This window comes from Fistularia commersonii, chromosome 17, assembly GCF_037954325.1.
Source record: "Fistularia commersonii isolate RoL2024-O1a breed Wild chromosome 17, RoL_Fcom_v1.0, whole genome shotgun sequence".
Taxonomy (NCBI): domain Eukaryota; kingdom Metazoa; phylum Chordata; class Actinopteri; order Syngnathiformes; family Fistulariidae; genus Fistularia; species Fistularia commersonii.
This window is the reverse complement of record NC_141300.1, coordinates 13,017,064-13,044,738: the sequence shown is the minus strand read 5'-3', so window position 1 is coordinate 13,044,738 and position 27,675 is coordinate 13,017,064. Positions and strand designations below refer to the sequence as shown.

At 45.1% G+C, this 27,675-nt stretch overlaps 1 protein-coding gene across 1 annotated transcript; it reads left to right on the top strand.

Moving 5' to 3' along the window:
* Positions 1-2,362: 2,362 nt before the first annotated feature.
* n4bp1 (nedd4 binding protein 1) lies at positions 2,363-18,694 on the top strand. The gene is made up of 12 exons (XM_086163198.1): positions 2,363-2,794; positions 6,614-6,841; positions 7,015-7,191; positions 7,454-7,968; positions 8,099-8,438; positions 9,504-9,851; positions 10,018-10,253; positions 15,140-15,270; positions 15,349-15,445; positions 15,561-15,668; positions 15,746-15,847; positions 16,599-18,694. The coding sequence occupies exons 1-12, from the start codon at positions 2,492-2,494 to the stop codon at positions 17,005-17,007; spliced, it is 2,994 nt and encodes a 997-aa protein (XP_086019324.1). The 5' UTR covers positions 2,363-2,491; the 3' UTR covers positions 17,008-18,694.
* Positions 18,695-27,675: the final 8,981 nt, after the last annotated feature.

Genomic DNA, 27,675 nt, shown 5'->3' with positions numbered 1-27,675 from the left:
AAGATGCATATATTGCGTTTACATTTTAGCTCATTCGTTCATTTATTATCAATGCCGCTTACCCTGCACTCAGGGTGGCAGGGGTGTATACTGCTCCTTTAGTTTAGTTTAGTCTAGCTCTTAGTTTATACATTCATTTGCTTATACATTCATTTGATATATATATATATATATATATATATATATATATATATATATATGTCACATGCGGTAAGGTTCATGGCTGGTGAGGAACTGACGTCATCACCGCACGTCTTCTTCTCATATTTGAACAGTAAATGTGAACTTTTTTTAGCGATTTTGAAAAAAAAAAACTAAAAATGGTGAAGCTTCGTGGAAAATAACTTTATAGTATAAATCACTGAATAAATAAAAACATTTTATGTATTTTTTCACTTTGCATTTTTTTCTTTCCATGATGACAGGTGAGGCCCGGCCTCCCCTGCCTCTGATGAATGCACGTCACTGATATATATATATATATATATATATATATATACATATATATATATATATTTGTCTCATTTATTGACTAGCAGTTGCTTTTGAGAAGGTTTTTTTTCAGGCCACAAGACAAAAAGTGATTTATTTCAAAGTTAAAATGCCTCAATGGTGATGATGTCCTCCACTTAATTTGACAAGGCTGGGCGCATTTCTTCTCCAAAATTTTGTGGAGATGTACACTGATATTTGGGACAAGGGTCTTTGTCGAAGCTGTCCCTCAGAGAAGCCCAGGTGACAAATGAGTTGTCCACACTGCTTTAAGTAAATATACAAGTACATGTCGTTGGGTTGAAAAATTGAAAAAACTGCAAAAAATGGCACACGTTAGATGTTTTGGAGATAAAGTCAGAGAAGCCAGACTGAGATGGTTTGATCAAGGAGAAGGGATGGTGAATATCGGTAGAAGGATGCTGGAGGCTGGAACCACCAGGCAGGAGGTCTTGAAGAAGACCAGAGAGGAGACTTATGGATGTTTTGAAAGAGGACATGAAGTTAGTTGATGTGCGAGAAGAGGCGGCGACGTCCGTTTTTGTGGCTCCTGCCACGGGACCGGACTTTGTTGTCCCGGTGTGTTCAGATTATCATTCAGGGAAAAACGTCACAACGGCCAGGAACTAATCAAGCAAGAATGGTTTATTCAAAGTCAGGAAAATACACTTACGAGATATCCCGAGCCAGAATGAATGTCACCCCGCGAGGATCGTTCGGCTCCTCTAGACACCCGCTGAGACGCGTCCAGTCGAATGTGTAGATGAAGAAGTTCTGGCCCCGATCCAAAGGATCAGGCTCATTTTATACCTTTTGGCCAAAAGGGTCGGAGGAAGTCCTTACAATGGCTTCCCTAACCCCCCCAGTTTTACGCTCTCTAGGAGTGCGGCCATCTGGGGTGCGGGCCTCGTAAACTGCGCTTCGATCAAAGCTGTTGGTCGGAGGAAGTTTTGATAAACTTCCTCCGACCCCTGGTTTACACTCTCTTGGACTGTGAGCACCTGGGTTGTGTAAAACCGTGCTTTGATCGAAGTCGCGGTTCGGAGGAAGTCCTGATAACTTCCTCCGACCCCCTGGCTCTAGTCGATTATCCCCGGGGGGTGTCATTGGACCAGCAGGGTAGCGCATTCCTTCACCTTACATGATGGGGTCTCGCAGTTACATTTTACAGTCTTTGCAATTGATAGTGGAATAATGGTGTATGGTTGGAGACTCTATAATTTGACGTTGGGGATTTTGCAAGACCCTCTCTTGACGTGAGCGTCCTCGAAATAAGTAAATACAATGAATGTATGTAAACACAATGTATTATAACAGAATATTCTAACAGCGACCCCTGAAGGAAGCATCTGAAGGAAAAAGAAGTAGATGGCGGTCCAGAACACGGTTCTGCTCTCTGTGGAAATGCGTTGGAGCGATCTGCTGCGGCTTCTCGCCATCATTATTATTAGCATTAGCACTATTAGCATGCATCTGGTGTTAGTGGTGATAGATCATGTCTGCGCAAACCGGTCGAGGCAGAGGGCCGCCCGCATCTGTCCGAGGAAGAAGTTGGGTTACTTCTGAAACATTTTGGCCCAGACCTGCTCTGCGTGGAAAGTGTCATGACTTGTTAGCGTGCAAGTAAACATCCAACTTGCCTTGACAAAGCGGAGAGGAAGTCCAGACTAACACACATATACACACACTGTTGTTGAGGAAAACATCTCCGACGTGTGCGCGCCCACAACGCACGCGGCGAGCGGCTGCTGTCGTGTTTTGATGACGTCATCAGTGGGACTTTCCGGATACGTCAGTCGGGGCTTCCGAGTTATTAGTTCTTCCCCCCGCCGCGGTGTTTTCACGCCGTCAGATCCCGCCAGCCGTTCGCGCCGCGGCGCCCCCACGCTCAGCAGACCCCCCGGAGGAGAACCATGGAGACGGGGATGTGTACTTACGCCGCCAGAAGTTGCCAGAATTGAGGCGTCGCTGCGCGGAGCGCCGGTGCGTCCGAGGCGGAATGTCAACAACGCGGCCCCTCCTCGGGATGAGGCGAGTCGCCGAGCTAGCGTACCCGGAGCATCCGGCCGGCAGGCTACTGCCGCCGCCGGCTGCCGAGGCGCCCACCGTGGACGAGTTCACCGTGCTGGAGGACAAGGAAGAGGAGCTGAGGTGCGCCAGGCCGCGGGTGGAGCAGGTCTTCAAAGTGACGTTCACCATCATCGGTCTGCTGGACCACACGGGACAGCCGCACGGCAGCAAGACCGCCCGGCAGATATGGCTACAGCTTCGGGGTAACCGGGACGACGTGTCAAAAGCGAAAGTAAGAGCGCCGTTTTTCTTATTTCTCACATTAAATCCGAATTAAACGCACAGCTACGACCGAACCGGGGACTCCAGGGAACAGGTGTACCGCCTCTCGTTGATTAGCACCTGTTGTGCTAGCTAAAAGGCACAGCTAGCTTAAATCAGAGTACAGCTAAAAGGACAGTGTTTACATGGAGCCTGGCCCCCCACAGGGCAGGGGCGGGCAGAGGTCTGCTGAGGCCTGGGGCAAATCTTCATTGTTTACCCCCCAAGACTCACGTAAAGGGCCCAATGTATCGAGAAGTATTCTGAGCAAGGAAAGTGTTTTGATAATCACCTTGTGTTTTGATATCTTCATTGTATATGCCCCCCAAGATTCAAGTATGTATCAGGCCAAATGTACTGAGAAGTATGATGAGAAAGTTAAGTGTTTTGGATATATAGACGCAGATGCAACATGAGATACGGGCTTTACTCGATTTTGATATGATTCAATCCAATTGATTCGGTTCTTTTTCCCCAATTTAAGCCGCCTGAACGATTTCGCGTCGTTCGTCGGTCGGGAGAAATTGTTTTTCAATGTTTGGTAAAGCTGGGTTGCTCCGTCGCTCCTGTGACAAAGATCTCAGATCTGTGTTTATTAATTTCAGTTTTGAAAATGACCTTTCACACGCAGCGTTTAGAAACCTTCCACGTTAAAATTTCATTAAATATCACCAAAAAAAATTAACCCTTGTGTGGTGTTCGGGTCTATGGGCACACTCACACACACTTAAAAGTGAAGACGGGTCCCACAGACCTGAACCCCACACAAGGGTTGAAAAAAAATATACTAGTGCTGACCTGAGTAGGTAAAATAACTAATCTAGATCCCCAAAAACCTGAAGAAAAAAGGAGTTGTGACTCGAAGTGACACAGAAACTAACAGTTACGTACATCATGCCATGCATGTCGGCGGATGGGAAGAAGTACCAACTTTCTCGAGACAGAAGGGGAATCTCATCTCAGATCTGAGATACAAGGGTAACAACTGCTTCTGCATTGCAGTGAACCACCAAAAATTGATTTATCACCACTGAAATTTCAAACTTACTACCTCATTTCATTCTCTGATTGAATGCCCCCCTCAAATTGATGCCCGGAGCCAACAGGCTGTCAGACCCCCAACCCTATATTTTGTAGATAGATAGATCAGTAAAATGTCACTAAAGCTCACATCGTGAGACCCTTACACCAAGACCCAAGGTCCTAAAAGCCACCCAAAATGACAGAACCGTGCCCTCTTCTCTCCTGGTCAACTTTTTATGGGCCCTTGACAGCCCCTGACAGCTGCCTTTAAGTCACATGTATTATTATTTGAGGGCCATTTTATGTAACGCAGCCCATTTCAAAAGTCAAATGGAAACATGCAAATCTGAAGGCTGTCATTGGCATATTCTGTCATTGGCAGTTGATAATGTGATCCTACAGGACACGTGTTTGAAAATCAAATATTCAAAACTTTCAATCAAATTGACATACAGGCAAGTTAAATGAATCCCCTTGTCATATTGAATACAGCAACGCACAAAACAATATTTGTATCTGACCTAAAATGTGACCAGCATTAAATGATGATATTTTTTGCGGAGTTTGCTAACTCCTGTATCATAAATCAATGATGACAGCTGAAATAGCTCTTGCAAGAAATATAAGCTATTTTGAAAAAATTGCATATGTATGTATGTGTGTGTGTGTGTGTGTGTGTGTGTGTGTGTGTGTGTATACACACACATATATATATATATATATATATATATTCACACACAGTAGATGTGTATGTATATGAGATGAGATATTCTCGAAATCTGTACGCGAAAGCCCCCCAAACATCTCAGTATTGAAACTACAGTAGTTGGTCAGAAATTGTGTGATGTGCCAGGTCGTCTTATGGGTGCTCCTTTCACGTCGGCAACAGACAGTCAGAAAACAAGTCATTTGAAAATGTCACAAGTTTACATGGCGTCATGGAATAAAGGACTAAATGAATTTTTTTCATCGAATACAAAGTGGTGGAAAGTTGGACCCAACACAAATATACTAAAAGTATGTATTATGAGTAATTATCAGGTCATTTTATGCTTAATATGTAAACCTCCTTTGCATTATATTGGGGTCTTTTTTTTTTGGTCTGTATTTTCCCACGGAAGTGTTTCCTTCCCATTCATGAGCTGTTTATCCTCTGCCGGTCAACTCAGGGTGCCGCGTGTGAGCTGTCAGCTTGTGGAACCCATGTCAAAGGTCACCACAGTCATAAGTGTTTCCCTGTGGGCTTTGTAACTGTGACAGTGCAATAAAGGGATTTCGATGATGTGATTGTGATCACAGCAGAATGTTAGGCCAATAGGAAACTTTTATTTCTTCTTCACAAATTCACAAACACTGAATTTGACAAAGGGTTTTGTTTTTCCAAACAGGGGAAAGAATTTTAATTGCGTCTTATTTAGATATTAAACTCCTGTCACCTCACACCATTGCACTGATTACCGAACCGACTTATGTGACAGATTTTTGCAGCTGTTTCTGGCGTTTTGCAGGAAACCGTGGTCTAAACATGACATGTGATTGAAACTGGGTGAATTTTTTGCATTTGTTATTTACACTTCCTGTTGTCAGCCTCCGCTCATAAGGCTTCCTATTCTAGCATCAGTGAGGTTCGGCTCAGCACCATGCTCCACATGGAGTTGGTTTCATAGACACTTTTTAGAGGTCCATAACTCAAGTCCCCTTTATGTTGAAGTTTGGGGCTTAAACGAAAGTTATTGGGTTTGTCATGTTAAATGTAATATCTTGTGAATATTTAGCATTTTGTCCGTATTGTTTTGTTTTGTTTTTTTGCCTTGATAGGCACTTGGCTAAAGTCCTACCACATTCCTGACCAAAAATCAGCTGTGTTTTAACCACAGAATTTGACCTACAACCACATGAATTGAATATCTCATAGTCATATCTCATCTTTTTATTGCAAAATAATTTTTCAGGTTACTTGTTGGTAGTCTTCATAATCTTAAGGCAGGTGGACAGATAAGCTAATTCAATATGCATGACTACACTACCAGTTTCCTCAATATACGTTCATTGGACTATTTGAGATGCTGCTATTTATAAGGACCAAAAGTACAGTAAATCCCCTCCATATAGTTTCGTTCTCTAAGACACGCCCAAATTTTTTCGAGGTGATTCTCTTTTAGCAGTGACATTCCTCTTTTTTTTTCTCTTTACTCTTTAACATCAGGGGTCACGTTGAGTCATCTTTAAAGTCTTCGCATGGAGTCTCAAAATAACGTAGCGCTGTTGTGTGATGTGGTCACCACACCCTCCTACAGCTGATTCATCCAAACATTTCCCATAGCCTGGAGATTCCCTGAATCACCGGCAGCGTTTGGTTTCGGCATGTGTCAGCTAGCAGTATGTGTCATTAAAAATGCACATTAGTGTTCTTGTGCTTTTCTAGTCCTTGTAGGTGGTCTGCTACTTCCTCTTTCTTATCAGTTTGGATAATATCAGTGTATTAGTTCTTGTTTTTGGTTTTATGGAGATGTTGGATGTGTTAGCTTAGCAGATTCTTAATTAAGAGTCCATGAAATATATGAATTTCACATGAAGCGTGGTAACAATTGTTTGTAAAGCTCCAGCATGTTGTCATAAGCAGCATTCAGTCTGAGATTAAATCAGAATCAACAAAATGTTGAGTCACGGCATCTTCTCACGGACTAGTAAACATCGCTATAGCGCCACAAGTCATGCGGTCTTTTCTGGGAAAATTACCGTTTTTTTCTTCTTTTTTTTTTTGCAGGAATACGTGAGGGGTTTGTGCGACCCAGAGCTGCATAAAGAAGAGCGGTACCCAGTGGACATGCACTGTATCTTTGCCGGCGCACGGGGTCTCTTCTTGGACAGACTAATACGAGACACGAGCGCAGAGGTTCTGGTTCCCGTGCCGGGCCGCCTGCGGCTACTGGGGCAGGCTGAGCCAGTGGTGATGGCCCAGAGCAGAGTTCAGCAATTCGTAGCACTCTTCCAGGTAAGACTTTATCATAATGATCACACAGATCTGTGTAGATTAGTGGCAGGAGGACATGGAACGCTCAAAAAATTAAAAATAGTTAGACCTTCGCCTCTGAAGCTCAGCAAAAATGTGTATAAAATGTTCTTGCCGTTTCCTGTCGGCCTGCTCAGTTGTGTCTGCTCTTCCAGGAGAAGCGGAGTCTGCCTAGCGACCGAGAGCCGGCGGTGAAACGGGCGTTCAAGTTCTTCGTCGAGGAGAAAGACGATAAATACACCATGGAACTTCTACTGCTACCCAGCGCCCTGAAGGAAGAGCTGCTGGGCCTGGCCCACAGCCCGACCAGTGCGAGCGGCTCAGCCTCTCTGGTCCGTGGATACATTTCTTCATGCAAATCTGTCTTTGCACGCGCTCCAAAAAACACAATTTGGACAATGCGCCATGAAAGGAACTCACCCAGTGTAACCAAAAAACTGCTAAGTTGAACTTATTTAGTTGTGGTATTGGCAACTACTTTCCAGTCACTAGATAAGAAGTGTTTTCATTTGCTATGAGTCTGTTCCAGCTGTGGTTTTTTTGAAGGTAACTTCCTGTACTTGATTGGTCATTGTTTTCTTTTCTTGCGTCCAGACTCACCTGACCCACACGCTGCATCTGGGCATGGCGGATATCGAGCAGGACCGCTCGCAGAGCAGCACCCCGGTCACAGAGCTCTCCAACCGCATCCTGGACACCAGCTTCGAGGAGAGAGGGGTGGTGTCCTTTGGAGACTCAGGCGGTAAAGCATCGGAAGGAGGGGTAGGCTCGGGTGCAGAGACGGTTTTGCTAAATGGCGCCCGGCCTTCCCACAAGCGCCGCTCCTCCGAGAGCGAGACCCGGGACACAAAGAGGCAGTATTCTCTGGAGCGAAGGGAAGAGTCTCCGGACAGATCGCGGGACCGGGAGCGGCCGAGAGCGAGAGAAGCTGAAGGGGGCATCGGCAGCTGTAGATCCAAAACCCCCTCCTCGGCATCGTCCGTCTTATCCTCCGCAAAAGCAAACACTGTCGCCGGGCCAATCATGCTGGTGTCCGGTGAGGCCGTCTCAGATGAAGGAGAGGCTGTCAGCCCGGAAACCAACCTCCGCTGCCTGGTGAACTTCTTCAGGTGAAACATTTGAAATTCTAGCATCTTAAAGTGATTTACTATACCAGGAAATCCACGTGGTCTTTATCGTTTACCTTCTAACCGTTTTTGTAAATGCAAAATAAAAAATTTGGGATAAAATTGTCTTCAGAACGATGGGATACCAGCAGGAAGTTGTGGAGCGCGTCATCAAGGAGACCGGACAGACGCAAGACACCTTCCTCATCCTGGAGAAGATCGTCGCAGAGACGAAGCGTTGCGACGAGGCCACAAAAAGAGGACAGAAAGAAAAGCTCAACTCCGCACGCTCCCCGGACACTTCCTCCTCCGCCACCGTCTCTCTGCTCCGAGAGATGGAGCACGAGAAAGGCAGGCTACTGGTGGAGCCGGGCCAGTCCAAGGAGAACATCAAACCCAGCAAGTACGGAGCCAGTAGTAACGGTCTGGGCCACCGGAGGCAGTGCAGCAGCAGCGAGACCGGCACCCAACAGGTACTTTTCCAGCGACCCAAACTGCCCCTCTTCTCTTATTTTATTCAATTGAAAAGGAAGCAGCCCAGATGGTTATCGAAGTTGTCATCGTTACATCAGTTAATCTTAACGTCGTAACTCGTTTTCAAAGTCAAAAAACAAAAGGGATTTTTTTAACGGAAGCGCAGTTTAGTGGTCAGTATTTTCCATCACAGCTGCTTTATGAATCAAACAGATTTTAAAGCTATCATAATTAATCACTCTATTTTGTGGTCAGAAATTCGCAGTTCCATGGAGCTGCTAATGCAAATGACGTCATGATGGTGAATTTAAAACTTGTGTAATTTCATGAACGAATCAGACCAATCAGAGAAAAAAAATGGCAATGTAATAGGCGCGGGTGATTTAATAAAATATGGCCCCTAAAAGAATAAATGCACAGTTGTGATCAGCAAAGTCATGAAAAAACAATAAATTGTAATGATGAAGAACTGGTTTATGGCAAGTCAGCCATCAGCCGATGTTACAAAGAAAATCAATGAAACCCTAGTAGCCCTCCAGAATAGGAACGTCACGTAAGGATTGCAAAAGAAAACACCTCATAGAAAAGTAGAGCCGCAATGCATAATGGTGTAGCTGATTTTATTTAATTTTTGACTGGGACAAACAATATAAGCACCCAATATGCAAACGTTAGCCTCTTTTGCATACTCAGGGATGCACCGCAGCAAAGCGATACAATTTTTAAAGAATTACTTCAATTACGTCACATCTTGGTCAAGCAGAGTGGGTTTGGACCTACCATGTCCGTGTATCTCCATCTGAAAACCATGCCTATCGTCAATTTCTAATATACAATTCGAACATATGGCTCATTTTGATGTGTCGCACACAAACACAAACACAGTTGTACTTTGTGCATTACAAAGTGCAACTGTGTCCAAATTTCTATTGTGATAAGTCCTGTTATTTAAGCACATGTAAACCATCTGCAAAAAAAAATACAGTAAAAATTTCACAAATGATGTGGATGATCTTTGCAAAATATCTGAAATGCCATTTTCTATTACGATATGTGCGTTACAGGCCATCTCTATCAGAAGGAGCTCCAGTGCCCAAGAAAGAGCGGGAACGGCCGAGGTTATTATCATCGACGACGACGACGATGAGGACGAAGTCATGTCCGCAAAAAGCAAACTGGCAGATAGCAAGGCCTCCCAGCGGCTGTCTGCGGCGCATGTCGACGGCCAGAACGGATCCAAGACGGACTATACGGCGCGGGGAGGGACCATAGTCTCCAAGAGAGATTATCTGTCGCGAGTTGGGACACAAACTTTAGGCGGTCCGCTGAAAGTTGAGAGCGTGACTGCGCTTCGCAACCCTCCTCAGTGGCTGACGGCCACCACCACCACCTCTCTGGCTCCGGCACCCAGTGTATGTATGACTTGAGTTGTATTCCTTTGTTAATTACGTGGTTTCCTCAGATTCTGCACAAGGGAAAAGGCGCAGCTGCCATGAAAATACTGAAAGATGGTTAATAAAAAAAAATCAGGACGTATTTGTTTTGTTGTAACCAACTTGTTTATTTTTCCGTCTTCAGTCGATTCCCCCTGTCACCCGACCCTCGGCTTCGGCGTATCAAACCATCGGACACACTGGGTTCCCCGGGGGAGGAGCCAGGACTTCTCCTTCAGACGACTCCCAGGCGCCGCCGGTTACCGGCTTCGCACGTTTCCACCAGTCGCTGAGGACGGCTTACACTCTGAAGCTGCCGAACGAGCCAGGACGGCCCAACCTCCGGCACATTATCATCGACGGCAGCAATGTGGCTATGGCGTGAGTGAATGCGCACATAATATTGAACATTAAAAGCTGCTGTCAGACAAGAACAGAAATACAAATGTGCATTGGAGATTGTTTTAACACCTATCAGCTGGGTGTGTGGAGGAGATTGCATACTAGTTGTTAATCTTCCTGTTACACAATCTGAAGGAAAACTAACAACGCCCATATATGTGTATTGGCCCCAGAATGTTGACACACTTGGAAAACAACATATGAATGGCCACTGGAGATTTAGCAACTGTCACCCTGGAGATCATTAAACAGAATATATGTGTGAATGAGAGGAACCCAGGTGGAACATTGAGGCTCCAGGGAGTGGAGATCAAGAATTGGAGGATTTCAAGTACTTAGGGTCAACAGTGCAGAGCAACAAAGAGTGTTGAAAAGATAAAGAAACAGGTTCAAGCAGGTTGGAATGGGTGGAGGAAAGTGTCAGGGGTACTATGTGATAGAAGACTTTCAGTCAGAATAAAAGGAAAGGTGTAAAGTCTAAAAACAGTGACATTGACGAAGAGACAGGAGGCAGAGCTGGAGGTCGCAGAGATGAAGATGTTGAGGCTCTCTTTGGGAGTGACCAGGATGGATAGGATCAGGAATCAGTCCATCAGAGGGACAGTATATGTTAGATGTTTTGGAGAGAAGGTCAATGAAGCCCGACTGGGATGGTTGGGTCATGTACAGAGGAGGGATAGAGAATATATTGGTCGACGGATGCTGGAATTGAGCAGATTTATGGATGTTGTGAGAGATGATATGAAGTTAGTTAGAGAGGACGATACAGAGGATTAGATGAAGGAGGTTGATTTGCTGTGGCGACCCCTGAAGGGAAAAACCAAAAGGAAAAGAAGAAGAAGACTTAAGAGTTAATTCAATCTCCCAGTCGGGTATCACTGAGAGAGCAGTGTTTTTTATGTTGTCATGATGTGTGATATAAATTAACCTCAGAAAATATTAGAAAATTGGCGTAGTGTGTGTGTTCGTTTTAGGCGGAGCACTTTTTTTTTTGTCTATATTAAAACCTACCTGCTTAAAAGGTATTTGTCAAATATGGAAGTTGAATATATGGAATTTAAATTCTGGCCTGGTATAAACTACTGTCATGTCGTGTTCCGTTACACGCTCTCAGAAATGACAGCAATGAACGGAGTGCTTCTCGATCCAAATCCACCGACTCATATCGTCAAACGCTGTAGGTCTGATCACCTTGCAGTAATCTATTACATTCCACAGTAACTGGTCACAAAAGGGGCACGATCTCCAGTTTGCTCAGATGGCGATTTCACTTCAGTCAGTTTTTCTGTCATTTCCTGTTTATAAATGGAAGCGGACCTTAGCATAGCATTGAGCGATGACTCTCACAGAATTCTTCACTGAGAGTGATGTCATTTCTCACAGCTGAAGAAAACACGCCGCATTTTCCTTTCAAATAGCTTTTTTTTTTTTAAACATCAGATCATACAGACTTTCAGTCACCGCCGCCGCCGCCCACAAACACTTGGCGTGGGCTGCAACTCCAGCCCCTGCAGTGTGGGCAACGCACAGCTCGGCCGACATTCTCACACACACATTTTTACTCATCACCTGAGAGTACGTGTGTGCGAGTGTGTGTGGTACGACTTGTGTGGATGAGAGGTGTTTTCTATGAAGGTGTTTTTGAGAATCTACGTTGATTCTGGTAAAAAAAAAAAAAAAGAAAACTTGAAAAAAAAAAACTTGAGTGTTTTCCAGTAACCATCCAACGAGCATTTCCCACGTTTGATTTAACGTTTTAATATATATATATATATATATATATATATATATATATATACACGCAATAGGTATGTGTGCTCAAAATTCCTTTTTGAGGCGTAACAAAAACAATCCCTTCATAGAGAAAAACTTGTGGAACACAAATACAGGGCAAATTGTCAGGAGCTAATTGATGTGTGTGTGTGTGTGTGTGTGTGTGTGTGTGTGTGTGTGTGTGTGTGTGTGTGTGTGTGTGTGTGTGTGTGTGTGTGTGTGTGTGTGTGTGTGTGTGTGTGTGTGTGTGTGTGTGTGTGTGTGTGTGTGTGTGTGTGTGTGTGTGTGTGTGTGTGTGTGTGTGTGTGTGTGTGCGTGCGTGTGCGGGCGTGCGCATGTGTTCCTTACTTATCAGTTTCCCAACCGCTTCCTCCTCTGTTCTTTTGACCCGCCCCGCTCTCCCTGTTCCCTTTCCTCTGTTATCTTACCTGAAGTACTGAATGTCACCTTTCTCCCCACCTTTTCACTGTAACAGGGGGGTTTTTCTTCTCAAAGCGGGAGCGTCAGCGCTCGCCGTCCCATTCAAACCGATAGCTCTCGTGTTAATATCCGGACTTTCCTAATCTAGAAGCAGGGGTTCCACAATGCTCCATCACAGTCTCTGCAGTTATTTCAGCGTGTGTTGTCACTGATCACTTTCTCTTTCGTAAGATGTTTGGAAGGTCCCTTATCTTGCATCACAGCTCCACCTGTGATCATCGAGGGTAATCCCATAAGTGACGGACCGGGGCGGTGAGGGACGTCTTTTCCATGTCAGATGCAGCAATGTGCTTTTATTTATTATTTGCATGTTCTGAATGAAACTTGAAAGAAGGGCAAAAAATGAACCAATCATTTTCTTCTGCAGTTTCTTGTTCTTGTTGTTGGTAACCAAGCTTTCATAGAGGTTTATGTTGAAGTCGAAGTCCTGCAGTCTCACTGAGAATGGTTGAGCATGAACTTGTAGCCACCATGTGCCTTGTGACAAACCGCCACCTTGCCAGGTTCCCCATAAGAGGTCAGATTACAGAAATGTCGGTGAAGGTCCTCCGGCATCCAGGTCTTTGCTTGTTAAATCTTGGACTTTTAGTTACTTAGCAGAAGAAAAAGCCCCTGTTTTCTGTCCATTCAGTCTTCTGCATTTAAACCCCTCATGCTGCCACATAGCAGCGCAATGGTAGCAGCGAGGGCTTCGAGCGTCTTGCTCAACAAGGCTCCTACGTGCAAGGAGAAGCTCAGGAATCGAACCAGGAACTTTTCATTCCAAAACCCGACAATCCGGCCGCACAGGGATATAAAGCAGAGATACTGCATGGAGGAAAGTTGCATCAGAAGCAGTGCGTTTTTACATTTTCAATCCAGAATGCGAGGAGAACCTCCTTGTTTCCACCTTCCAGAATGGCCATGTTTCCCTTTTTTCTTCTCAAGTGAGATCATTAATACAAACCTGACACTCGGCCAGTAACTCTCTTTGGAGGTTGATTTTGTTTTGATCGCTACCCAATGTAGAAATAGGTGGAAAATGATTGATGCCTTCCTCTAATGGAGGGCATTCTAAACTGAATACTCTAAATCCTAGAGAAGCTCCAACTGCATCATTTGCTGCTTAGTAAAATGCTTTGGGTGTGTGATGTCTATCAAATGAAGTGACGCTGAATATGAAACTCCCCGAAACCCTTAATGATTGCCCAAGGACACAGTGTTTTATGTCCGTGTAATGTAGTGGCAGCTAATTTTTTTGTTTTGCACGGCGAGACAGGCTGCTCGAGGAGTTTCACATCCTTGTTGATGTTTCTTGCCTGTGGTTTCCAGTCCTAACAACCCTGGTTTTGAGTCTAGCTATCCGACGTGCACACGTAAACAATGCACGTCACCGCTAGCACCCGTGTGATGTGCCGGGAGCTTGGGTGCTATTGTTTTTTTATATGTTAAAAAAAAAAAAAAAAAAAAGCCAGGGTGAAATAAACAGTTTGCCACAGCTTGGACTTCGGAGTTACTGACGGCTGATTTCATGCTTAATGTTGTTTTGAAGCATTTTGAAAAATCTGATTTCAACTATTGTTAAATGGACACTGTTGGTCGTCCGCTGCGCTTTAGATTCTAAAGTCTCAAACCGAGATGCGCTCTCGCCTTGAACAGGAGGTTCACCTCCCACGTAATTACATCAGTGCTGGGCGGATCTATACAAATATTTTTGGGTTGCCATGGAAAACACAGAGGGAGAAACACACGTTCAGGTCCAAAAAGTAAATAATCAGTGGTCTGTATTTCCCCCAAAAAGTCCTCAATTTAGGATATTAAGCCCTCAATTTATTGACATTTGCACCTAAATGGAGTGGTCATATTTGTATATGATCATCAGATTTGCTACTGTTACGTTCAATTGTAAAATAACATCATTGACATAATGCAAATAACATCTTTCTGTGTGGAGTCTCCATGTTTTCTCTGTGTCTGCGTGGAGTTTCTCAGGGTTGTTCCTGAGTGCAGGATAAGCACTATAGATACTGAATGAATCAATTAGATACATTATTTTCCATGGAGAGGCAAAAACTACACATCGTTCTGTCCTAAATGTATTTAAGATGAGACAGACTTTATTGATCCTGCGACGGGGAAATTCAGTTGTCACTGCAGCATTACAGGGTAGGAAAGAGTGCAAATTGTAATTAAAGAGAAGAATGTGCAAATAAAGGATATAGATACAAATAAGCAAGTCCACATACAAAAAAAGGAGGAAATAAATTATTTTAAAAATTAAAAGAAACAAATGAAATGCCTTTTGAGGGGATGGTTATAGAAGTAACAGGCATACAGTAGGAGATGTGGGCAATAAAAATGAAATGATAATGAGTACAGTGTCCTGGAGGAAGTATAAATACGAATATTGTACAGATAAGGGTGGTAAGCAGAGTTGGAGGCAGTGCAAAAAAAACAAGAAATATTTTGGCAAGACGCATCAACGGCGTACTACAGTCAAAGAAATGTTGGCGTGTTTGTGGTGTTGTACAGTCTGACAGCAGATGGAATGATGAATATTTGTTCTCCATCCTACTTTTCCTTTACTACTCTTAGTCACGGTGTCGTTCTTCCTTCTCTCTCTCTCTCTGCAGCCACGGCCTCAATCGCTTCTTCTCCTGCCGAGGGATAGCGCTGGCGGTGGAGACCTTCTGGAAGCGCGGCCACAGGGACATCACCGTTTTCGTGCCTCAGTGGCGCCAGAAGAGAGACAAACTCACAACGGGTATGCGCACAATCACAGCGCGACTCTTGGGCAAATGTGCTTGCCGTGAAAAGCTGACGCCGTCTTGTATTTTTACAGAGCAACATTTTTTAAATCAGCTCGAAGACCTGCGACTGCTCTCCTTCACTCCCTCCAGGGAGTTCTACGGCCAGAGGATTTCCGCACATGATGACAGGTGCGATGTTCTCCCCCCGTTGACCTCTTGACGTTTCCCAAGAAGAAAACCGGAAGACTCCGTGCCGTCTGGCGATCCGTTTCTGAAACGTCGTTTGTCCGTCTCGCACGCTCAGGTTCCTCCTCCACCTGGCCGAGACGACAGGCGGGATCATTGTGACCAACGACAACCTGAGGGAGTTTGTGGACATCTCGGACTCCTGGCGCAGGATCATCCAAGAACGGTGACCCGAGCGTTCGCGTGGGCGGGGTTCATCTGGGAAATTCAAAAGTACTAATGTCAGCTTTGCGTCATCGACAGGTTACTCCAGTTTACGTTTGCAAAGGACCACTTCATGATTCCTGATGATCCACTGGGGAAGAACGGACCTCATCTTGACATCTTCCTGCGTAAAGACAGCTGGTAGGTCTCATCCTCAGCGGTTCTCAAGTGGTGCCTGGTTTGGAGACACCGAGAGGTGGAAATATGGAGTGAGGAGGAATGAGTCCATCAGAGGAACAGCACAGGTTAGATGTGCCGCAGATAAAAGTCTGAACATGTAGAGAGGAGGGATGGGGAAGATCTGGGGAGACAGACGCTGAGGTTCCAGGCAGGAGGAACGCCAGAGAAGAGGTTTACAGATGACGGGAAAGAGGACAGGAAGTTAGTTGGTGTAGGAGAAGAGGTTTGGATGGAGAAAGATTTTTTTTTTTTTTGTCTTTTTAATATAAAATTTTGGATGCTGTCTCATCCGGACGCAGCATAGCATCGCATTTGAATTTTACATCTCACTGTCTCAAGTCGAAATGTGTTTTTTAATTATTTACGGGATTTCGTCCGAAAAGTGGAAACCCTGCAAGTCGATGTGAGTTGAGGACCAGCGGCCCCAAGAAAACAGATTATATGGCCGATTATAATCCTTGAAGTGAAATCACAGAATCAATCTCCGATAACCCAATAAGGAGCTTATTTTGTTTTATTTTTATCCAAATTCACTCCCAGAGGGGTCCAGACGTAATAGTCGATGTTCATAATGCAACACTGAAGGGATGCACAATACAAGAAAAGAGTTTTCTCCAAATATCTCTGATCCTCAGGGTGTGAATCCCATCATTAAAAGTTAGACCCGTCAATGTTCATCCCCTCACACTTCCTATCATCTTCCTCCTGCAAGGCAAACTCCCGTCACCGCCGCCCCTCTGAGACCACATGACTCACGCCCGCCCACGGAGAAGCCGCCACCGCAGCAGCAGCAGCAGCAGCAACAGCAGCAACAGCAGCAGCAGCAACAGCCGGGTTACATCTCCTCCGGCCCCTGGCCCGCGGCCCAGCCCCAGCCCCCCCAGACCGGCCACCCCAACGTGCACTGGCCCCACTCGGGCCCGCCGGAGTGGCACCCACCCCACAGATCCCCCTCGCCCTCGCCCTCGCCGCCCCCGCAACGCTCCCCAGGAGAGACGTCGGAGCTAAAGAAGAAGCTGTATGACATATTTCCTGACCAGAAACAGCGAATCGACCGCATCCTCAGCGACAACCCGTACATGAGGGACCTGAACGCACTGTCCGGGCTGCTGCTGGGATAAATCACAGGCAATACGTATAAATGCAAGGGTATACATATATTTGTAAGTGTAGAAAGTATTTATTTTAAGAATTTCTTCCAGCTTGGAGGACGTCCGGCTTCCTTTTCTTTAATTATTTGCTAATTCGACTCACACTACCAGCACTGGGCAAGAAAGAAATGTTTGTTGATTTTTTTTTTTTTTTTGCTTCCCCTCATCTTCACCCTCAAATCCACGACTCAGAGCGCCTGCCTGTGGAGAACTTAAACTGAAGGTTATCTTCGACCAGGGTTGGAGAGAAATACCGGTCCTTTTGAGGTCTCTGCTCAGCGTCCTCTCTCCAAAGCCCTAAGAATCTACGACTTCTGTGAAGGGAAGCGATCGGTCGCTAAGGTTCACGCGTTCGCGGTCGTTTCAGCAAACTGGTTCCTGTCTTACTAATACGGATGTTCATAAGGTTTTTCAGAGTCACCTCCCTCCCCCCTTAAGCTGACGTTGGAGGTTTTAATCCGCAGCAGAAGCCGGCTTGAGACCCCCGCGATGGGTCAGTGGTCTTAGCATCTCACGTTTACAGTTGCAGTTCAGATGTATTGAGTCGTTATTCCAAGGAGATGAACAATAACGCCCCGGGCCCTCTCAGATTTTATATGATTTATATTTGCACTGCGGGTACGGCACGAAAAAAAAGATGAGTTTTGCATTGAGTCACAGGAGAAGCAACGGCCGTGCAAACACGCCGTTATTCCAGAGCAGCACTGCCGGCGTGGAGGTACCTTCTCTTTTGTACATAGCCAGGCTGGTTTGATATCTATCAGGTGTTCGCCCCACTGGAACCATCAGCACCCATTTGCGTGTGTGCGTGTGTGCGTGTGCGCGTGTGCGCGTGTGTGTGTTCGTTCATGCGACGCAATCCCCCAAAGAATTGGAAAACAAATGGCTTCTAACGTTTACTAAAGGCGTCATCATAGTAACAACAACAACCTCCCCTTTGTAACTCACCTCGATTTGCAAATTGGTTTCCAAAACCGGATTGTGTGTTGGTCATGGGGTGTCTCCACGGCAACACAGGTGTGACACATTGGACGTTCAGACTTTTTTAGAAAATATTTCACACCCATGCACCCCGCTCTTATGTGAACATTAGTATGTAAAGGAATTTTTGATTTGGACACCGTTTTAAAGTTGATGTTTGTCATCATTTGCCGAGAGCGAGGATGAATTCAGTTCAATTAGACGTCCGACTGAACGTTGCGGGGAGCGAAGATTCGATGGCCGAACTTACCCAGGTTCATGAAGTGGTCTTATTTAAAAAGAAATAACTCAAAAGCCTGTTAGTTTCATACTCCCAACACCCTGAGAATGTACACGGGAGATTCCAGGACAGGCATATTTTCAGTGCATCAGTTTTGTACAATATAAAAAAACTATCTCCTTGTAGTAAAAAAAAAAAGAAAATCTGCACAAGTCCCAAAGTGTCAAACATGTTCTGTTTGTATTTGCTACCTTGTTGTCGTACGGATTGCTGAAGGATTCTCTTCCTTTATTGTAGTATAGTTCTGTGTATATTTAGTTTTTCATTTCTTTTTTTTTTTTTTTTTTGTAAATACGAGCATATTTGACCACATTGCACATATGATTCATGTATGTGGAAAAGCTAAATAAATACAGCATTCGCCGTGAAGGCTTTTGCGCTCGCAGGAAAACTCAACACTCCTTTTCCTCTCCATCATCCATCCATCCATCCAGAGCTCTGTTCCGGGGCACCTTCTGTTCATTATCTCGGCTTCGGACGCCATGAATGCAACTTTCGTAGTTTCGCTGATGACTTCCTGCTGTATTTCTTTACCTTCCAACCTTTCCGACTGCCTCATGGAGATCAAATCACGCTTCTCTGACGTTCTCAAACTTAACGGTAACAAAGCTGAGGTTTTCCCGGTGAGTACGGCCTCCACCATTCACAGGCCGGCTCTTCCACCATCCCTCCATTCAGATTCAGTCAGGTTGTCATCCAAGATGGTGCATTATCTTCTAAATCTCATAATGATATCACCTGGTCCGTCTATTCTTGTCTGTAAAAGCAGTAGATGTCCTCGTCCATAGCCTTGTCACCTCCTGGACACTGTAGATCACTGCAACTCCATTGTTTTTGTTCTCTCCAGCCAATCCCTCCACAAACTCCTGCTCCTCCAGTATTCCTCAGCTGAGATCCCAGCTGGTTGCTTTGGTTGGAAAACCCCGTCGCCCAGAGTGGTGCTAAATGATGTGAGTGAATGTTGCGGTCTGGACAGAACATCTCCACCCTGTACGTCTCTTTCCACCTTGTGTGAGCGGAGAGGATCCGTTGTCATGGCAGCGGGTCCGACACTTCCCCTGGTTGTCCACGAGGGGCCAGTGTGCACTAAAGTGTGGCCTATGAAGTACTGCCTCTTCTGTCAGGCCAGCTGTCAAGTTGAATGTTATTTTGGCCTGGTTTTTCTAGAGCCAGTAGGAGGAAATTACCAGAACATTAGTTTTTATTCTAAACAAATCATGGAGTCAGCAAATTATAACACTTTGGGTTGCTCCCTCTTGCAGAGCCAACCTTCTGCCTGCATTTCACCCTCTCCTCTCACCCTCTCTGTGCCTCCATCCATAAACCTCCTCTCTGGTCTTCCTCTAGACCTCCTGCCTGGTAGCTTCAACTTCTGCATCTTTTTACCAGATCTTCACGATCCCTCCTCCCCATCTCAGTCCAACCCTACCTCCAGAACATCTAACATGCTTTCCCCTGAGATGGATTCACCCCTGATCCTCCTGGTCTTCACTCCCACATCTTCATCCCTGATAATGGTCATACTTGTAATATCCTATATTTTTCTCGATATTCCAGATGTTCGAGCTTGAGCGGAAAAACAAATGCAGCAAAGCAAATGTTTTTTGTATCCATAAGAAGTGTGAATGATTGTGTGTCTATATGTCCCTGTGATGGACCGGTCCAGCTAAGAGAGGCTGCAACATGCGCCGCAACCCTAAAATGAACGAGTGAATGAATGAAAGAATGAGTGTTTCAGGCCTGCAGGACTCGCAGAAAAGCGCTGGTCGATGTGAGATCAATTTTTTTCTACGTGTTGTTTTTCAATCAGCCTTCATGCAAACCGGTCCGGGGCGGCAGCAGCGGAACCCAGAAGGTGTTTGAGGTTCTCTGACGCAGGACGGCCGACCCATCCGACACCCGCACCTCCTCGCCCCGCCGATTCACCCCGTGCAGGCTGCGGGGTGACGTTTGGCTTAAAAACCTGGGCTTTTAAGCCAAAATGTGTTGCTTGAAAAGTTTGGCCACAGCTTGCACAGTGCCGCCGTAGCATCTGTACCTGCAGCTTGAAAAGCTTGGAAGGTGATTGTAATCTCTTGTTGTGACAGCAGTGATGAATGAATGACTGGATGAATCATTTGTTCACATCTGATCCAAGGCATGCTATAGTTCAATTATTTCATCTTGATCACTTGTTTCTCACTGCTGACACCCCCCCCAAAAAATCTCCAGTTTTGGTTTTAATGCGCTTTAGGGCAGGATGACCTTTCGCTGCATTGAGTGTTTTCAGGAACTTTCGGTGCTGTCCGGTGTAGCTGCAACGGGAAACGTATCAGTTTGGTTGAAATATGAAATGTAACATATCTACGTGGCTCTTGGTGGTGGTTTTATGGTCCTGCAGGTTGGGGTGAGATTACAAAAGAGAGGACGTGAGTTTGAACATACCCCTCAGACCTGTTTGCTGTCGTGTAAATGTATGTGGTCGCCGTTCTCGCAGATCAGGTTAAACGGCGTAATAATAAAAAAAAAAAAAACATTGCGTGTGTAATGGCACATGATTGCGTAATTTATTTTGGGGTAGAATGAGGCTTTAATCGTCCCACAATGGGAACTTTTCAAATTTCATTATCTCCTAAGAAATCACAGACATTTTGTGCAAACACAGGTTCCTTCCTTCTTTTAACCTTTGTCAAAATCAGCAAAGTGACACAATCCAGACACTTATCCTCATTTGTGAGGCGGACCGGCCCGGTGTAGCCAAAGCACGGGTGTCCCCAGGGGTTGCGGAGACCCTCCGCACACTAACAAGGCATGCCTGTCGCTGGCAGGATGTTTGCATGTCGGGCGACAGTAGAGCCTCCCCAGCCATAACAACCATGGCCCCGACACCAGACAGAAAGGTTGGATTATAAGAGAGGATCAGATCTTGCGGTGCAGTCAGCTTCACCCTGCGGTTTGGTTCCCTGTGCTTTTTCTTTCCAAGGTTTTTTTTTTTTTTTAGCAGCATCTACTTTCCTGATTAACGTTCAGTGGGGTTGTATTTCATCGTAATATCATAAGGTCCCTCTGTTTGTTTCATACGTGCCGCTCTGCGTGTTTTGGTTTCTGATCTGAAGATCTGGCGTGACTAAACCAAACACACACCGCCTGCCGGTGCAGCAGAGGTCGTGTAGAGTTACCATCGGGGTGTGTGTTCTGTCTGGGTCCGACGCGGAGGCCTCGTCTTCTGGAGAAAGTGTTGCACGGACCTCGGTGCCGTCGCGGTTCCCCGTGCCAAAACCCTGGACCGAGTCTTCGGGAGGCGTCGCCGCCAGAAGCGGTTCTCCGGGGCGGCTCGGATATCCAGCGGGGCTCCGCCCACGCCGCGGGAACCGAACCCGACCCTATCCGCGCTGCCCTCGTTCCACCCCCGCTCTCACCCTGCGCCCCTGGACTTTGTGCTTGCTAACAAGATCTAAACATGGAGAAACCCTCTCTGCGCTGTTGCAGGATCGGTTTCAGACGCTTCGTTGCCTCGAACGTCAGCGCCTTTTCCTCTGAAGAAACCCGATCGTTCACAAAGGTCTTGGGCACAGGCCGGTTGGGTCAAAGCAGAATGCGAAGTCCTGCGTCAGCATGTTTTCCGTAAACCCCACCGCAGCTTTTCTGTTTTTTTTGGGGGGGAAGGGGGTGATCGGGGCGTCACATATTATAATGTATCCTCCTGAGGTTTTGGTTCGGATCTGAAATATTTGGTGGGCCGTCTGTTATTCTGAGCCCTCCCCTCTAATGGTCCATCAGACCAAAATGTTTCTTACTCCGTTCTCTTCTTAAGTTCTTATGTCAGAAGTTCTTCCTTTTTAGGTTTGTTGGATTTACCCACTAAACTGACAGTCCGTCAAATCATCTGTCAAAAATGTAAACGCCGATGCGGCTAACGGCGGCGAGACCTGCCACGTGTGCCGTGTGAAGAAGGCTGGAGTGGCAGAGAAGGTAGCAGAACATGTATGACAAGGTGTGAGAGCATCAGGGATCTGCTCTGAGCCCCTTTTGTTTTCTCCATGGTGACGGACAGGCTGACAGGGAAGGCTAGACAGGAACATCCAAGGACCATGATTGCAGATGACTGTGAGAGCAGGTGGAGAAACATCTAGAGAGGTGGAGGTATGACCTGTAGAGGAGAGGAATGAAGGTTAGCTGAGGAAGGACAGAATACATGTGTGTGAATGAGAAGGGTCCAAGTGGAATGGTGAAGCTGCAGGGAGTGGAGATGGAGAAGGTGGAGGAGTTTAAGTACTAAGGGGTGACCGGTCCCGAGCAATGAAGAGTGTAGAGAAGAGGAACTTGTTGAAGGAACTTGGAAAGTCTGGAGAAAGGTATCACGGGTAAAAAGTGTAAAGGGTAAAGTGGGAATAAAGGAAAGGTGGACAAGATGGAGGTGACAGCAGCCATGGTATCTGGTTTGGAAACAATTAGGAGAAGACAGGAAGCAGAGCTGGAGGGAGCAGAGATGGAGATGTGGAGGTCCTCTTTGGGAGTGAGGACCCCACATATTGCATGTTCTGGAGGTAAAGTCAGACTGAGATGGTCTGAACATGGACAGAGGATGGATGGTGAAGATCTGGGGAGAAGGATGCTGAGGTTGGAGCTGCCAGGCTCCAGAGGATGTTTATGGATGGAGAGTAAGAGGACAGGAAGTTAGTTAGTGTGGTAGGAAAGGGCTAGATGGAGGCAGATGATTGGCTGTGGAGACCTCTGAAGAAAGGAAGAGAAGACAGCACACTCCATCCCTTTCACAGAAGATGGAGAAACCCCAGATGGGCTCCTGACATTTATTATTTCCATTCTCTAAAGTCACACAGATTCCAAAATCCAATCTCTGCCATAATCTTCTGCCGCTCCGCAGTCAGCCCGGATCTTTCACAGCTTCTGAGGTCCCACAAAAATCAGGCCGTGATGTTTCTGTTGCTCCTCTCGAACACTGGACCCGGATTTATTGGGCAGAAATCCTAATCACATAATGGTCCACCGTGAGAATCAGCCTGCATCACTACACGCCAAACCACTCATCACACTTCTTTCCAAACCAGCTCCTCAGACAGTTTCAGTGAAAGCATCAAGGAAAAAACTTGCCGTCAAACATCTGAAAACATCTAGGGAGGGTTTTTCCTTTTTCTCCGTGTTTCTCTCCGGAGAAGAATCCGTCGCCTCCCTCTGCTACGGCTGGAATTTGCTGATGGGAGTGCAACTCGCCCTGCGGGATCTGAACCTCTCCCTCCAGCACTCAACCCTTCTGGCACATCCCAGAATACACACCTGCATAGTATGTGTGCGTGTGTGTTTGTGTGTGTGTGAGTGTGTGTTCCTTATCATATTCCCGACCATGCATCCTCACCAGAGCGTGTCAGACCAATGGCTGTGTGTGTGTGTGTGTGTATGTGTGTGTGTGTGTGTGTGTGTGTGTGTGTGTGTGTGTGTGTGTGTGTGTGTGTGTGTGTGTGTGTGTGTGTGTGTGTGTGTGTAAGCTCAGAAAACAAGAATGAATTATTTTTCTCATTCATTTGTTATCTACACCCCTGAAGCCTATCGCAGCTGTGATTGGGTGGGAGGGCTCGTCTCGGACCGGTCCATCACAGGGTCACATTTGGAGAAAAACAACCACTCACCTTTTCATTCATGTCCGACACATCTAGAAATGTAGGATGTCCAATGAACCTTCTACATGTTTTTGGAACCAGGAGACACATGGAGACTCCACAAAGAAAGGCAATCCAACTGGAGACCTTCTGGCCATGTGGCGGAGGTACTAACCCCTGAGCCACCCTGATTTTAAGAATTATAATCAAATGAATGAATGTGTATTTAATGAGTATAATTCTATAATCAATAAATTGCAACCATATATTATAAGTTAATGTTCCTTTATGCGTTTGCTTAAGAATTAGGAGTTGTGGAATCGAAAGAAAAAATTTCAATATGATTTTTATATAAACACACACAGATGAAATGACCTAATCTTGCAGCATCTTGTCGCGAAATGCACTTTCTCTCCTCTTTGCATTCACAGATGGAAGAGTTGGATCTCCTGGAAGGTGGCAGAATAGGAGGATCACCGGCGTCACCAGCGCAGTTTCCTCATCCCCGGAGTCTCTGTCGGCTTCCGGCTGCAGCTGCCGCCAGCCTGCCAGGTCAAAGCGCTTACATAACCGGTCCCTCTTTGTAATCCCAATCTCTGTAGCCCCTCCTACCCTGCTCAAAGCCCTCCCCTTCTCTTGGCGACCTAGTCTGTGTTTGTGTGTGTGTGTGTGTGTGTGTGTGTGTGTGTTTGTTTGTTTGTGTGTGTGAGGGATAGTGTAGTGCAGTCAGGGGAGGCAAGAGAGGCTGTGCCTTACTTGCCAATCTTGGAAAAAAAAAAGTTAAATGAAAAAAAGAATTAAATGGTTATATTTATCAGTGATTTGCACTGTAAGGGTAATTTTCATTTAACTTTAACACCAGTTTTAGATTTTTATTATAAATCGCTGGATTTTCACATTTACCGTTCAAATACTAAAAAGAGACGTGCAGTGAGGCTGTTGAGCCTCAACGTAGATTCTGCAATGACTGCTGACTGCTGGCATGCTCTGCACTAAGATCGTATTGCTATTTCTCTGTATGTCACTATTAAAATGTTTCAACACTTTTGCTATATGAACTACATTTCCAATATATGGTGTTTTTTTCAACAACTTTATGAGTGTTACTCGTTTCTTGTGCTGAGGGATCATAAAACAGCTGCAAAGTGAGGCACGCAGTTCTCCTGCCTCATGCTAGGGGGCGCAACCAAGTTTTCTTGCGACTCAGTTGCAGAGTACAGTGACAGCAAGCTAAAGTTAGCGAGTTAGCCATTCATTTATGTTTTTTCCTCTTCTCACTTTCAAAATGGAGGATTACATATCCAAACGTAGACAATTTTCTAAATAAGATTTGCATTGACATCATTTATAAGTAAAGGTAAGACCATAACTTTTTTTTTAATGAAATGTGCCTTTTTGTGTGCACAGTTTGTATGTGTAAATAAAGCTGACATTTTAAACATAACCTGTTGACTGCTGCCAATCAAATGGTGAATAAGCTACTCTGTAGGGTTCATGTGCTTCTAAATCCGATTGTGATGAAGTCAGTGCGGCACCAACCATGAACGCCACCACACGTCACTGGTGAGGGAGCTACTTACATTGAAATTACCGTTGCAGAGATGTGACTTAATCTCATCCACTTTGTGCATGATCAGCAGTAAGGCTGGATCAGGCGACCCTGTCTTCTCTGCAGGTGACCCTCCTGCTGCACCTTTTTGGTAAAATACAACAAACACAGCTTGTTATTTTCATTCCTCAGATGAGCTTCTGCCGCTGTTTAAAACTAGCCAGCTGTCTCTCAGCTATTCCCTTCATCGCTGATCCCAGAGGTGAAGATGTGGAGGTTCCTCTTTGGGAGGGAGGGAGGATGGAGAAGGTCAAGAATGGGTCTGTCAGAGGGACAGCACATGTTAGATGTTCTGGAGATAAAAGGGAAAGAGGACAAGACAGATGTTAGTTTATGTGAGAGAAGAGGGTTAAACAGCGAAAAATTATTATTATTATTATTATTTTTCTTTGTATTTCAATTTTTCAAATTCTTTTTTATTTAATTTTTTTCTTATTGTGTTTTTATTTAAATTTTACTCATTTTATTGTTGTTTTTTTTTGTTGTTTTTTTTTTGTTTTTTTAACCTGGCTGCTGTGACAATTCAGTCTCCACCTGGAGATTAATAAAGGTATCTATTCTCTATGGAGACCCTTGACGGGAGCAGCTGAAAGGAAAAAAGAAGAAACTCCATCGTATCTATCGTTATTTAGCTCGATTCTTTATGGCTTTTAAGAACGCTACGAATCTTTTAGGTGTCTGAACAAAATGTTGCATGATAGGCAAAATTGTTGTTCTGATGCTAGATTCAACGAAGGTATAGGTTTCAAAATCTTCAATACTTTCAGTTAAACAGATGTTTTAATAATATGCTAATTTCCACAAGGCCACTGAAAACGCTGCTTGTCTTCAGACGGAGGACGTCACTCAGTAGAAATCACAATAAACTCATTTTCACTCAAATTCGATACAAAGTGCAAGTCGTAACACTCCTGAATGGAGGCCTCGTCGCAGGCGCCGTGAAAGCAAACGCAGAAAGAGCTTAAAATCTGCAAACGGATAGATGGGGTGGATCTATTTGCTTTATGTCAGCACGGCGGTGCGCTGTATTTTATACTTTACTATCATAAATGAGACACAGATAGGTCAAACAGAAAAGCAGCCCATAAACAGACATTTATGAGCATTAAATCAAAACCAGAGCGCGCCACAAAGCCACCACGGAATCCGGTCCTCATAAACAATCGTCGGAGACACGCCTCACCATGCATGCGGCCGTGACCGACCGTTCGGTTCAATTAAGATGTCACAAAGAGCCGGGCTCAACAGGCCGCATCCGCAGCGTGCGTTCGGCTAATAACGGCTAAAGACAATAAACTGAGCTTGGTGATGATTTGCAGTCACACAGGACCTGGGAATACTTTATTAACAAGTTGTATTTTTAGAGACCCCCCCCCCCCCCCCCCCCCCCAGACCGCACACTAAAAATGAGGTAATTCTATTTTTTCTTTTTTTTTTTTTTTTTATTAGACTGACATTAGATCGTTAATAGGGATGTTATCTAGAGATGAGCCCGACAACACCCAAAGGAATAATTTGACTAATGTGAAAGGCTCGCTTGAAACTGTGATCGTAAGGGTTTTGGAGGAATGCATTTCTGCTCTGGAGCAAATCCCTTTGCGGTGTCCTTGCAGAGAATCTTTGAGAATTTAATATGTTTGAAAACAAATGGGCAGGGGTTAGCGGGTCACAATCCAAAACATGCAGGTGAACATGACGCTCCGTGAGAGGGAGAACAGCTGTATGTCTCAATATAAGGTGCGAATCAGTCAGAATCACAAATACTTTTAATAATCCCGGAGGATATTGAGTTTTCTCAGTGTGCTTCTTACAGTAAATAAATAGAAATAACGAAATAATATGACTGACGTCAAGACTTATCGATAGGAGAGATTAAAGACGATAGAATGAGAGGGTGAATGGTCGTATTGCTCTGTATCCTCTTTTATCTATTGCTGTCTATAGCTCTGAACCAACAGCAGCTGGATTAGTTGGGACCCCTGCCTGCAGGATCAGTATGGATGATGAATGAATGAAGGAGCACAAATGAGATGACTTTCAAAAAAAAAAAAAAATGCATACTGAAATGCCTCCCAATATATGCATTTCAATTCCGGAACCCATGTGTTTTGAGGCACTTTTACTGTCATGGAATATAATATCCATATAGAGACACGAAGCAGTCAGAATGTGCA